General features: G+C 58.6%; 1 protein-coding gene across 1 annotated transcript in view; it reads left to right on the forward strand.

Moving 5' to 3' along the window:
• The window catches only part of PKD1L1 (polycystin 1 like 1, transient receptor potential channel interacting), a 58,067-nt gene that overhangs the window by 7,570 nt on the left and 36,689 nt on the right, over nt 1-13,808 (forward strand). The window contains exons 8-19 of the mRNA XM_059711291.1: nt 475-607; nt 2,256-2,462; nt 3,328-3,509; nt 3,977-4,198; nt 4,972-5,129; nt 6,776-7,277; nt 7,359-7,432; nt 7,600-7,866; nt 10,764-10,940; nt 12,119-12,196; nt 13,129-13,271; nt 13,529-13,649. Coding sequence (XP_059567274.1) covers nt 475-607; nt 2,256-2,462; nt 3,328-3,509; nt 3,977-4,198; nt 4,972-5,129; nt 6,776-7,277; nt 7,359-7,432; nt 7,600-7,866; nt 10,764-10,940; nt 12,119-12,196; nt 13,129-13,271; nt 13,529-13,649 — 2,264 coding nt within the window. The remainder of the gene's footprint in view (nt 1-474; nt 608-2,255; nt 2,463-3,327; nt 3,510-3,976; nt 4,199-4,971; nt 5,130-6,775; nt 7,278-7,358; nt 7,433-7,599; nt 7,867-10,763; nt 10,941-12,118; nt 12,197-13,128; nt 13,272-13,528; nt 13,650-13,808) is intronic.

Raw genomic sequence — 13,808 nt, forward strand, 5'->3', positions numbered from 1 at the left:
CCTTCCCGGTCTTGCCTCTCGCCCAGCTGGGCCCCTCTGCCCGCCCCGCACCCCACCCCCCCCCCCGCCCCGGCCGGCCTCGCCTCCAGGCGGTGGGGTCTGCCACCTCCGGGACAGGAAACAGAGCACACGAAGGTCCAGAGGTCCCCAGACCCAGGTCCGGATGCCCACCACCTGGGGACCTGAGGGTGTCCCTGAGGGGTACAGAGGGGCGAGCCCTGCTGTGGGGTGGGGCTCCTAGGAGGGAGGCAGCATGTCCCCTGTAGGTGCCTGCTCCTTGCAGAGCAGGTGCCAGCAGTCTGGGTTCGGTGTCTGTCCCGGCCTGTGCTGGGCGGGCAGCTGCCTATGGATGGGCATGGTGGCCTCTGGGATGGCCTCCTGACCGTGACCACACAGACCTGCTGGGTGTGGCGATGAAGGGCCGCTGGCCTGGGTGGACTCTGTGTCTCCGTGTCTGTGCTTGTCTCCTCCCAGGGAAGGAGAGTTCACGGTTGAGGTCGTCGCCTTCAATGCCGTCAGCACCGTCTCCCTGAGGAAGCGCCTTTTCGTCGTGCGCAGGCCCTGCCAGCCGCCCCCTGTGAAGAACATGGGGCCGGGGCAGGTGCAGGTAAGGCCTGCAGTCACTGACCAAAGTCAGCCTTTCTCCGGGGGGTGGGGGGGCCAAGTAGGGGCGCTCCTCCAGGTCAGCCCCCTGCGTTGGTCATGAAGGCACCTGGGAGGGCTCCCGAGGTCCCGGAGTCGGCCGACCCAGGGAGGGACACGCCTGCCTCAGGACTCTGAGTCTGCCTCCATTCGCCCGTTATTCTGGGTTCGGCTCAGTGCATGTTGATGAGCTGGTGAGACCCCTGTGCTGGGAGCTGGAGCGTGTTCAGGAGAAAGGAGAGCCGGGAGGTGGTCATTTGCACGGTGAGCACCTACTGTGGGTACAAAACTAGGGCTGCTTTCTAGTCCTTTTACCCCTGGAGGCTTCTGACTTGGAGCAACTTCTCCTTTTTAGGGTCAGAGTGCCCACACACAGACGCACGGGAGCCCGTGGCGTGGCTGCATTTGCCAGGAGCTCTCCGTGGCTTCTAGCAGAGGCTGGTCGCTGGGCCTGAGTCTCAGGTCGGGTGCCTCCCGCCCCGATGTGGCCGCGGAGATGAGGGAGCACAGACGCGCCCAGGGCCAGGCCAGGGCCCGTGGCCTTTCCGTGGGATTCTCCCTCCAGGTCCTGGGCCCCAGGACCTCACAGCTCCCTGGGCCTGGAGAAGCCTGGCCCACATGCCAGCCTCTCAGAGCCGACTCCCGCCCCAGGCATTTCTAGTTTTGTGTGTTATGATCACTGGGATAAGAATCAGCATCTCAGTGTTAGGTGCTCACAAATCTGGGCTGTGAAGTGACAAATGCTGGGATGCGCTCATGTCCAGGATAGAAACAATAAGCACAATTGTAAAGTCATTTCGGTAATGACTAGAGTCACTTAAAGAAAGCCGAAGGTAAAGTTGTTTGCAACAAATACCAAGGTGTTGTTTAAAGTCCTACTTCCCAGCTCCAGACTCGGTTCTTTCCAGTTTCAACGGGAGAGCTTCCCTAAAAGTCCTCCAGGGGGCGCCCTGCACCTGTGGCCAGCGTGGGCGTTCGTTCCACTGGCAAGATCTGCACTTGCACTCCACCTGAAGGACAGTCCTCGGGAATATTTTGTTCCGTTGTTCCATGGGCTGTCGACATTGTCTCTCAGTGCTCCAGACGCCCGTGGGCCGCACACCTCGTTTATTTGGCCCGTGTTAGCCTTTGAGTTTGACATGCTTGGACTGGAGCCTCAAAATGCTGTATATTAAGGTCACTTGAAACACATCTTCATTCTATGTTACTTGTTTGAAATGCAGTTACTTTCTTTTGTTTCCACTGATCAATTGCTCGGTTTCCAATGATCAGTTGCTCAGTTTTCTGTTGGAGACTTTGAAAATTTTCTATTGATTTTAAATATTAACCCTGTCATATATTTTGCAAATGATTTCCCTTTTTCTCTGATTGCTTTTTTAAATAATATTTTTATATTCAAAGTTTAAAATGTTTATATATTCAAATCTATTGACCTTTTCCTTTCATATTTTCCCATTAATTTATGCTTATAGGGGTTTGTCTCATTGAGTGTATAAGTCTTTATTCTCACTGACTGTGATCACACAGACACAGAGTTGAAGTCCTGCATCTTGAACCACTTCCTCTGGAACAGGTAGACGCATTTCTAACGAGACATCTTTCTCCTCACGCAGGTGTGGCGGTCCCAGCCTGTGACCCTGGGAGTGACCTTCGAAGCCGCCATTCTCTGTGACATCTCCCAAGGCCTCTCCTACAGCTGGAGCCTCACCAACTCCGCGGGGTCGCCGGTGCCCCTGCCTCCTGCCATCAGCACCCACAGGCAGACCTTCACTGTCCCCCACTACTTCCTGGAACCCGGGAACTACACTGCGCTGGCCCAGGTGGGCGGCAGCTGGCGGCGGCACTGCCCAGGCTCATGCTCCCTTCCCATCAGCCTCAGAGACCCTGGGACCCAGACCGGCACGGCCCAGAGGAGGGTTCTCTTAAATCCCTGGCATTCCTTTAAGGCCGTGATATGTTTGGGGTTAGAAACGGAGCTTAAGCAGGGTAAGCTAAACAAAACCAACACCATGGAAAATGTACCGTCGGCAGAGAGGTTACAAACCAGGGAATAGCTGGGTGTTCTTACGTCCCCAGACCCAGAACCCCAGCTTCATGTTAACACAGACACGGAGAGGAAAATGCTCCTGCTCCCAGACTCCAGCCTCTGTCCCCAGTGGGCCTCCTGCTCTCAGACTCCAGCCCCTCTGTCCCCAGTGGGCCTCCTGCTCCCAGACTCCAGCCCCTCTGTCCCCAGTGGGCCTCCTGCTCTCAGACCCCAGCCCCTCTGTCCCCAGTGGGCCTCCTGCTCCCAGACTCCAGCCCCTCTGTCCCCAGTGGGCCTCCTGCTCTTAGACCCCAGCCCCTCTGTCCCCAGTGGGCCTCCTGCTCTCAGACCCCAGCCCCTCTGTCCCCAGTGGGCCTCCTGCTCCCAGACTCCAGCCCCTCTGTCCCCAGTGGGCCTCCTGCTCCCAGACTCCAGCCCCTCTGTCCCCAGTGGGCCTCCTGCTCTCAGACTCCAGCCCCTCTGTCCCCAGTGGGCCTCCTGCTCTCAGACTCCAGCCCCTCTGTCCCCAGTGGGCCTCCTGCTCTTAGACCCCAGCCCCTCTGTCCCCAGTGGGCCTGCTGCTCCTAGACTCCAGCCCTTCTGTCTCTAGTGGGCACCCTGCCTGCCTCACTGACGCCCCCTTGTTGCCTATGTTCCAGGTGCAGGTGCGAGGCAGTCCCGTGCACAGCAACTATTGCGTGGGAGTGGAGGTGCGTGCCCGGGCACCTGTCAGCGTGATCTCTGAGGGCACACACCTGTTCGTCCCCAGGACCCCCTTGTCTACCATGGTCCTCAGGGGGTCCCTGTCCTATGACCCCGACAGGCCCGGGGCCACTCTCAGGTGAGCAATGGGGCTGTGGGGCCCCTCCTCCTCGTCCCAGCCTTTCTCCTCCTCTACCCTCTCCACACTCAGCTCTGGGGCGCTGAGTTATAATCTACACAATTTTAAGGACTTATACTTTTATCAAAGTAGTGTTTCATTTAGGATCAAAATGTAAGGGAGCTTTGGAAAGGGGAAGAAATAAACATGAGTAGCCTCTATGTGCTGGGTCCCTCAATGTCGGGTCCCTGGGCTCAGGCCTTGGTCCTCATCTCCACCCACTCCCCATCCCTGGGTGCCTGACCCAGTGTCCTGCCATGGACACTGTCCACACTCCACTGACACCGTCCACGTCGGTAACCTGGAACATGCATCCCTGAGAACCATCTGCTGCTCCCTGGCAGGCCCCCCAGGAAAGCCACTTGGTGACACCACGGTCGCTAACTGACCAGAGCCGGCACGTCAGCTCCTCCATCGCTTTCCCACAGGTATCACTGGGCGTGCACCCCAGCCAGTGCCCCCGGCCGCCCCTGCTTCGCTGGGCCCTCTGCACGCAGCCCGGATGCCGGGGCACCCACCCTGTCCTTCACAGCGGACTCTCTCAGCAGTGGCTACGACCAGTTTCTTGTGACATTGACGGTGTCCAGCCATGGCCGGAACTCTTCCGAGGCGCAGGTGTTCCTGTCCACCCTCCCTGACGTGGCGCTCAGGTGCCAGCTGCCCTACTGCCCCACAATGCCCATCTGGGTGCCCCAAGCCAGGCTGGGGGTGGGAGCCACCAAAGAAACCACTGTGTGTGTGGGAGATGGGCTCAGACACCGACAGACCACTGTGCGCGTGGGAGATGGGCTCAGACACCGACAGACCCACTGTGCGCGTGGGAGATGGGCTCAGACACCGACCTGCTGCGCTGACGTGGGGCTCCAAGGGGGAGGTGCCCTCGCCTCCTAGCAGCTGCCTGGAGACGGGGTTGGCTCCAGGGCCTAGGGCCGAGGGCACAGAGGCTGAGTGTCTCAGGGCCTCTGTCCTGGCCTCCAGGCGCAACTGGGCACCATGGGCCCACAGGGGGGACGCACCTGTCAGCTGAGTGTGACGTCACGGAGGCCACGGGCACTGAGGGCCACGCCCAGCCCCAGACCCTGAATGCAGGCCGGCGTGTGCCACAGCTGCTCTGGCCTCCTGGTGGGCGGGGGTGGGTGCCGCTTGTGCCCTCAGCTCCACGGGACACCGGGCAGGCGGCCTCCGTCCCTGGACCCTGCAGGGGGTCTGGGCAGTTACTTGTGTAAAAACACCTCATGGTCACAGCCTGCGCTGGGCGAGCTCCAGAGGCTTCCTGGGGGAAGCGCTCAGCCTCCCTGAGCGGTGGGGTGAGGTGGTGCATCGGCCCCCGGGACCAGGTGATCTGAACAAACCTGACCTGGAAAATGCGGCCAGAGCGTCTCGCCCTGTTTTCTGGAGCTCCGGCCTGGTTTGCACGTTGCAGGCGCGTGCACATCTCCTGGGAGAGGTTCCGAGGCATCCCTGTGAACTGGAACGAGGAGCTTTCGCTGCGGGCGGCTTGTGAAGACTGCGGGGAGGCGGCCCTCTCTTACTCCTGGGACCTCTTTTTGGTCAACGCGACAGGAAGGGACAGAGAGGAAGGTACAGACCAGCTTCGTTTTCATTTTATTTTTTTAGAGAGAGGGAGTGGAAGGGAGAGGGAGAGACAGAGAGAAACATGGATGTGAGAGAGACACATCGACTGGTTGCCTCCTGCAAGCACCTGACCTGGGCTGGGGATTGAGCCTGCAACCGAGGTATGTGCCCTTGACCAGAATCAAACCTGGACTCCTTCAGTCCACAGGCCGATCCTCTACCCGCTGAGCCAAGCCAGTGAGGGCAGGCGATGCTTGGCTTTGTTGGCGGAGCGATTATTTTGAGATTGCTAAAACGTGTGAGATCTAATTGGTTTGACCCAACGTGTCTGGTCTCGGCCATGAGCTATTCGTCCCCAGTCCCTCCTGGCTTCACACTTGGGAGGGCGGCGGTGACAGCCGAGACGAGGAGCCTCAGCTGCTGCTCTCAGCCTGGGCTGTGCCGTACCCACTGGGGCAGCTCTCCCGGGTGACAAACGCACTGAGCGCTTTGAAACAGCACACGCCCCCACCACTCTGCTGGGGCCATTGTCCCTCCCCTCCTGCTGTCCTCGGGGCCACTCGTGGGACCAAGAGCCGTGGAAGGTGGTCCTCGCTTCGCACACTGGCTGTGATGGGAGCACTGCTCTGAGACTCTTTTCTTGGGCGGAAAATGTGGGTCCTAAGACTTTGCAAGGAGGCAAAGTCACGAGAAGTCACATGTGGGAACACAGCCCTGGTGGCGGGCGAGGGCGTGGGTGGCAGGCTCCTGGCTTTGGGCCGGGGGTGATGTCGTGCGGGGGCCATGTGGACCGGACAGCGGAGGGGCTGTGTTCTGAGCTGGCTGTGGGCCCTCAGCAGGGCGGACAGCGGAGGGGCTGTGTTCTGAGCTGGCTGTGCGGCCCTCAGCAGGGCGGACAGTGGAGGGGCTGTGTTCTGAGCTGGCTGTGGGCCCTCAGCAGGGCGGACAGCGGAGGGGCTGTGTTCTGAGGTGGCTGTGGGCCCTCAGCAGGGCGGACAGCGGAGGGGCTGTGTTCTGAGCTGGCTGTGCGGCCCTCAGCAGGGTGGTGCCGCCCACACTCCTCACGTGTTTACGCTTCCTTGGCGCCACGGGAAGCTTACACACTGGGAGTGGCCCTGTGTTGAAGGAACAGGATGACACGGAGGGTCGCGTGCCATCTGGCCGGTGACCGTGTGGGTCTGAAGCCGAGCCTGTGCTCAGTGTCCCAGGGCGTGGGGTCACCGTGTGGCTGCCCCTTCTCCAGGGCCAGCTCTCGTCCTCTCGGTGTGGCCCAGCCCTGTTCTCACAGAATCTGACTCATGTGGCGACAGGGATGCTGACAGGGCTGTGGGCTCTGCTTCCACGTCCTTGCAAAGTTGTTCATTGTTCTTGACCGTTTCCTAAGTCCTGTGGCACGGGCAGGTGAATGCGGGTCAGGAGAGGCTCCATGCGCCCAGAAGTTTCTAGCATCCTTGTGAACGCCCCAGTGGGGTGCAGAGCGTGTGGCGGGGCCTGTGGGAGGCGAACCCAGGGGAGATGGACGGGCCGGCCTCCCAGCAGCCGGGCTGCCCCGCGACACCTCTAGGTGCAGTTTTCACGTGGTGGTTGTTCAGGACCGAACATGCTCGTGGAATCTGTACACGTAGAGAAACCAAATGTCTTCTGTGTTCAAGTTCCCTTTTGCAGAACCGTGGGGCTGCTGGGCTCCTCAGGATTGGGGTCTGTGTCGAAGCTTCCCGAGTCCTACCCACGGTCCCCGAGGCCACGCCGGGCAGAGCCCCACGCCACGCCTATGCCGTTCACACGGGAGCCACGGCCCTGGACCCTGGACCGGGCTGACCTCTCAGCCACGGGGAGAGCCTCCGTGGAGTCCACGGTCCCCGCACCCCAAGTTCCCGCTGCTGGTGACCCTGTGGCCCCAGAAGGGGATCCCTGGGACGAGGGGTCCCTGGGGAGCCCAACCCCCCACCCCCCTGGTAAGTGCTGTCCCCTCACTGGTACCTGCCCTCGCCCTGGGGGTGCCCTCCGGGCCTGGTGTTCGTCTCTGATGGGCCTAGGAGAGTCGACTGAGCTAGGCTCTGCCCACACCACCTCCTCATCCTTCCTCCCCAATGACCATGGGTGCCCGGTGTCCCCGCTTTCAGGTGGGACAGGAGCTAGTTCGGTGCCTAGAAGGTGAGAAACATTCCTTGTCAGTGATCCAGGCTCTGGCCCAGCACTCACCTGCCCCTCCTGTCCCTCCCTGTTGCTATCCAGCGTGGCCACTCAGGGTCATGGTCCTGTGCCCTGGCAAAGGCCTGCACCCCAGAGTCCCAGCGTTGGGGTTGTTGGTGGGAGAGCCTCCATGAACCCCTCAAGTGTAGGAGGGAAGTGCCTGGGGACAGAAAGGTGACAGTGGCAGCCGGACACTCCTGTCGGTGTCTCCCATGGGAGACAAGAGTGAGGCCCCTGGAGGACAGTTCTGGGCCTCGGCATCCCCCCAACTAATCACACGGAGCCCTACTCGTTGGGGGAGCAGGGACAGCGACTGCCTCCCCACTGTCCCATGTACTGGGCGTGGCCTCTGGGGGTTTTGTGCCTGCAGAGCAGGGCTGGGGCCCTGAGGTGGCCCAGGGCGACGTGTGTGCTCCCTCGGGGTCCTGTGTGTTTCAGGGGAGCCTGGTTTACGGGAAACGCTCTCATTCTGTCCTTCACGCAGACTTTGAGGCCTATTACAGTGACATCCAAGAAGCGGAGCCCTCGAGAGGACGGCAGCCGGCTGCCTGTGAGTCTGCTCTCCCCTGAACCCAGGCCCCTCCCTGTGCTCCAAGGCCGAGGGCAGTCTGCGCTCCTTTGGGTGGCACGGTCTGGCCCTGTTTCCAGCTCACCTGCTGGGGAGCCCAGGCCCCGATACTGTCCCTCTCCCGTCCTCGGACACGGGCGGCATCTGCCAACAGGCCTCCCTCGGCGCTCCTCCCCAGGCCTCACCTCACCGCCCCTCCCCAGCCCAGAGTGTGTACCTCCACCCCACTGTCCTCGGGCTCTTTCTGTCTCTTTGCTCTGCTCTGCAAGGCATGTTTCTTGTTTTAAAATAATTTTTATTTTTCCATTTTAGTTGACAGAGGGTATGACATTAATTTCAGGTGCACACCATAGTGATTAGACATTTATATATTTTACTAAGTGGTCCCCCTGATATTTCTAGTACCTACCCGGCACCATTCATAGCTATTACAATACTATTGACTATATTGCCTGTGCTGTACTTCATAGCCCCATGACTATTTTGTAACAGCCAATCTGTGCTTCTCTTTTTTTTTATATATATATTTTATTGATTTTTTACAGAGAGGAAGGGAGAGAGATAGAGAGTCAGAAACATCGATGAGAGAGAAACATCGATCAGCCGCCTCCTGCACATCCCCCACTGGGGACGCGCCCGCAACCCAGGTACATGCCCTTGACCGGAATCGAACCCGGGACCCTTCAGTCCACAGGCCGACGCTCTATCCACTGAGCCAAACCGGTTTCGGCTGTGCTTCTCTTTTTTAAAAATATATTTTTATTTACTTCAGAGAGGAAGGGAAAGAGAGAGAGATAGAAACATCAATGATGAGAGAGAATCATTGATCGGCTGCCTCCTACATGCCCCCATTGGGGATAGAGCCCGCAACCTGGGCATGTGCCCTTGACCGGAATCAAACTCGGGACTCCTGAGTCCATAGGCCGATGCTCTATCCACTGAGCAACACTGGCCAGGGCCAATCTGTGCGTCTCAATCCCTTCACCTTCTTCACCCATCCCCCAACCGCTCTCCTCTGGCAACCACCAGTATGTTCTCTGTATCTATGAGTCTTTCTGTTCATTTGTTTTTTTAGATTCCACGTATAATTGAAATTATATGGTATTTATCTTTCTCTGTCTGACTTATTTCACTCAACACAGTACCCTTGAGGTCCCTCCATGCTGTCACAAATGGCAAGATTTCACCCTTTCCTACGGCCGAGTCATATTCCATCCTATATGCGCGTCTACTGCTGGGCACTCAGTTGTGTGCACGCCTTGGCTCCTGTAAAAACACTGCAGTGACTACAGGAGTGTACACGTCTCTTTGAATAGTGTTTGGGTTTCTTCAGATAAGCATCCAGAAGTAGAGTTGCTGGCCCTTCTCTATCTTGTGGTATAGCCTTCATTTTAAATGTCCTGGTATAGTTACTGCTGCCCCGCCTTTCAAGTTCCCATTTCCATGAAATATCTTTTCCACCCTCAACTCACAGCCTGCACCTGTGGATCTGAGTGGGTCTCTTGTAGGCAGCACATGTGAAGGTCTTGCTTTCTTGTCCATTCACCATCCTACATCTTTTGGTCGGAGCATTTAATCCGTGTACACCTAGTGATTGCTGACAGACATGTAATTTCCGCCATTTTATTATTTATAGTTTTGATCTTTTTTTCCCTTCTTCTTTTAAAGAAGTTCCTTTAAGTTTCTTGTAATAGCGGTTTGTTGGTGACGAACTCCTTTAGCTCCCTCTTGTCTGGGAAGGGAAGGTTTCCAAGGCAGCTGTGCACTTGTGTTGGCCCTCAGTGCGCATGTTCTCGCTGACAACGCATGACCAGGAGTGAGTGGTTCATCCAGCCCATGAACAATGCTTAACAGATGCACAACCGCGGACAGTTTGTTTGTTGAATGAATATTGAGTGAGCGAGAGTGACTTGTCTACCGCATGGCCGGATGGGTGGTCAGTGAGCCCTTTGTTTATGACTCACTGTGCTGTGCTCTATGGCCGTCCCCCTGATCAGCCTGGATGCTGGTTCCTCTGACCACCCCACGCTCCTTCTGCTCCCCCAGGCCCCTGAGGGGCTCACTTCACACTCCCAGCAGGCGCTTCATAAATAACGTTGAATGAGGGAAAGGCCTGCGCTCACAAGTCACTCCTCCTGATGGTTCAGTCCTTCTAACCCCAACATGGATCCACTTTATCATCTCACCTTGTTTAACGGCATTTGTTTGGAGTCCGAAGTCGGCGTTTCCTGAGCAAGCCTGGCACCCTCCCCCTGCTGGACAGACAGACATGGTCTCTCTGCCCGGGCCCGCGGCCCAGTCACCTCACACACCCAGCCCAGCCCAGCACGCCAGGCCTGCCTCCCAGGGCCCACATAGGGGGCGACGGAGGGAGCTGAGGTCTCATCTCTTCTTTCCTGCTCCCCCTCCAGCCACACCCAGACCCTCCCTGAGCAGCTTTTTCTAAAGCCCATTCCCTCTGTCTGAGCCTCTCCCCCAGGCTGCCCACCCGGCCCTAGAACGGCCCGTCCCAGCCCCTCTGTGCGCCTGCTGTCTCCCCAGAGCACTTCCGTCACCGGCTTTCCTCTGCTCGTGGTGTGTTTCCTCGAGTGTTTCCCGACACCCTCACCTAGACGTCCACATGGCAGGGCCTGCTCCGTCTGCCGTGGTGTTTCCTGTAGACTCACTCCTGGCTGTGGCCCAAGCACATGTGAGCTGAGGAAATGCCGCGGAGCCACTGATCGTGCGAGGCGACATTCGTCCTATGTGCCGTCGGAGACGTTTAGACCAGTGGGTCCAGAGAGAGTGGGCAGCACTGATCTCAGCCTTGAACCACTAGCACTTTAAGGGAACCATGGCCACCTTTGTCTCCGCCATCCCTGACCCGGCGTGTCTCCTAGGGACCAGCATGCACCTCTCAGCGTCGGGACCCAGTGCCAGTGAGGACGGGAGCCGTGGGGATGGGGACAACCTGGTGGGCCCCTTCCTCCCGACAGCCAGTGCTCGGCCTGCACTCCTGGTCGACTGGCCCAAGTCCCCCGTGAGCCGAGCCGTTTTTCAGGGCTACACCGCGTCCGGTATGAGCACCCCTCTGCCCTGGAACCTTAGCGGTCGCAGAGGTTCCCACACCAGCCTCCCCCTCCCCCCATTTCTCCTGGGCCTTCTCCTTGGACTATAGACAGACTGGGGGTCACGATGCCTCTTCAGTTGTGCTCGTCCCTCAGTGGCCACAGGCCTGCGGGCGTCCCCCCCTTTTGCGAAGTAAGGGGAAGAGGCTGCTGAGCAGGCACAGGCGCAGAGGACAGTGCCGCCCTCTCGTGCACGCATCCTGTATGCCTGCTGGGGTGTGTGTGTGCACCTCCCCAGGTGTGTATGTGCCTCCCGGGGTGTGTGTGCGCCTCCCCGGGTGTGTGTGCGCCTCCCAGGGTGTGTGTGCGCCTCCCAGGGTGTGTGTGCGCCTCCCCGGGTGTGTGTGCGCCTCCCCGGGTGTGTGTGCGCCTCCCAGGGTGTGTGTGCGCCTCCCCGGGTGTGTGTGCGCCTGCTGGGGTGTGGGCCCCGGGCCTGCAGACCTAGTGCAGGACGCTGCCCGAGGAGCATGGCGGCGGCTGAGTGAGCCTCTGTCTTTGAGATCTCGGGCCCCGTGGTCCGCAGTCTCGCTCGGGTCCAGGAGTCCCTCCTGCTCCTGCAGACACTAGGCCAGTGGTCGGCAAACACATTAGTCCACAGAGCCAAATATCAACAGGACAGCGATTGAAATTTCTTTTGAAAGCCAAAATTTTTTAAACTTAAACTATATGGGTAGGTACATTGTTATTAACTTAATCAGGGTACTCCTAAGGCTTAGGAAGAGCCACACTCAAGGGGCCAAAGAGCCGCCTGTGGCTCGCGAGCCGCAGTTTGCCGACCACTGAACTAGGATGTCGTTTGAAAGGGACCCACTTGGTTTAGGGGCCTCCTCAAAACACATGGACAGCATTCTTCCCAGAGTCCTCTCCTTCCTGGGAGGCGAGGGCCTTCTGACCGGCCCCTGGACTGGGCTCCGTTTGACTCTGTTGAGGGGGAGCAGAGATGAGCTTCGTGCTTTGTAATAAGGGGCCGGAGGTAACGAACAGACGTGGCCTTTCCAGGTGAGACAAGCAGGGCAAATGGGACCTCTTTGCCTCCTTCGGCCGCAGTGCCCCCCGAGGAAGGGTGTGTCTGAGCTGCTGCCCTGGGGGTGCCCTGACGAGTGGTCCCCGCCCCTCCTTTTCCGCAGGGATCACGGGACAGACGGTGACAGTGAAGCCGCACTCACTGCGCCCTGGAGAGACATACGTCCTGCAAGCAGCGGTGGGTAGGTGGCCCCTGGGCCTGGCGGGGAGCTGAGCCGCGTGCCTGCTGTTAGGATGAGGGTCAGCGTCCTCGGAGTTTTACACAATTCAACACATGTAACTCGTGCCTGTAATTTATTTCAAGAAAAAGACATCGAAAGTAAAAAACAACTTTATGCATGAGAATTATCATTTCAGGGTAATGGAAAACGAAATGTTTAGTCATTGGGAAACAATCGTTATGCAGTTTAGAGAATACAGTGGGGCCTTGACTTATGAGTTTAATTCGTTCCGAGACCGAGCTCGTTAAGGAGCTCGTTAACTCAAATTACTCTATCAACTCAATGCAAAAAATCTGCGGAGAGACAGCTGGTATCTCAAAAAACTCGTTAGTCGGGACACTCGTAAGTCAAGGCCCCACTGTACTATACTTATTTATGACATTGAGTTTGAATGCTGTATGGCATCACAGGAAACATTTACAGTATCAGTGCAGCTTATAGAAGCCAAATATAAACCCTATCAGTGCTGTAGGGTCAGCAGCGATACTTGCGTATTCCGGACAGGGCTGCACACAGCGGGAGTGGAGGGTCTGGTTTGCTGGGGGTGGATTCTGCCTGCGAGGCTGTTGTCTGGCTCCCAGGTCTCGTCCGTCCACCAATCTCTCAGGGTCTCGGGCACTGCTGCCCCAGTGAGCGAGCACCCAAATAGTGCTGCATCAGTGGGTGCCGCATGGCAGGGGTCCCGGGCCCAGCGTCCCTTGAGGCGGGCGCTGGCGCAGATTGCCGGCCCCTCTGGGTCTGACCCAGCAGGTTGGGGTGGCCCGGGGTCGCGGTCTGTCAAGGTCACAGCAACACCAGAGCCGCAGATCTGGGGGCCACACGGTCTGCGCTTTGGGAACCTCCGGGGCTGCCTTTGGTTCCCAGCATGCAGGTGCCACCCCTTCTCTCTGCAGCTTCGGGGTACAGCTTTCTAGGGAAGGCTCAGCTGTATGTGACCGTCAACCAGGCTCCGCGGGATGTGGCCTGCCAGGTGCAGCCCCACCGCGGCCTCGAGGCAGACACCGTCTTCAGCGTCTTCTGCACGTCGGGGAGACCGGTGAGCACGCAGACCCCTTCTGCCTCTGATGAAACGCTGGGGGTGCGAGTGTCCTCATCCCCCCGACTCTGCATCTGTGACTGTCCCAGTCCCGGCCAGGAGGGCCCACGGCCGCGAGTGACAGACACAGCCGCGTGTACCTGCCCCAGCCCATCTGTGCCTGACCTCGGGTGGGTGAGGAAGGGTTGTGAGGACTTACTGGGGGTAATGCTGTTTGCTCACCTGTGCTCTTTCCTTCACTACGGAACGGATCGCAGGACTTCCGCTATGAGTTTGGTTACCAGATAGGAAACGCCTCCAAGTGCACCCTGTACCGTGGGACAGACGCCCAGCACTACTTTGCACTACCAGCTGGGGAGCCTGTGGACGGTTATCAAGGTGAGTCCCGGACAGATGGACAGATGGTGGGCAGGACTCCGCTCCGCCTCCCCAGCAGGGCCCCCACCACAAACCCTGGCCCTGTCACAGGAAGGAGTTCCCGAGTCCCCCAAAAGCTGCTTCCTGCCATGCCCATGTCTGTGCATAAATTACTTCAGT

Source organism: Myotis daubentonii, chromosome 10 (genome assembly GCF_963259705.1).
Source record: "Myotis daubentonii chromosome 10, mMyoDau2.1, whole genome shotgun sequence".
In the NCBI taxonomy this organism is placed as follows: domain Eukaryota; kingdom Metazoa; phylum Chordata; class Mammalia; order Chiroptera; family Vespertilionidae; genus Myotis; species Myotis daubentonii.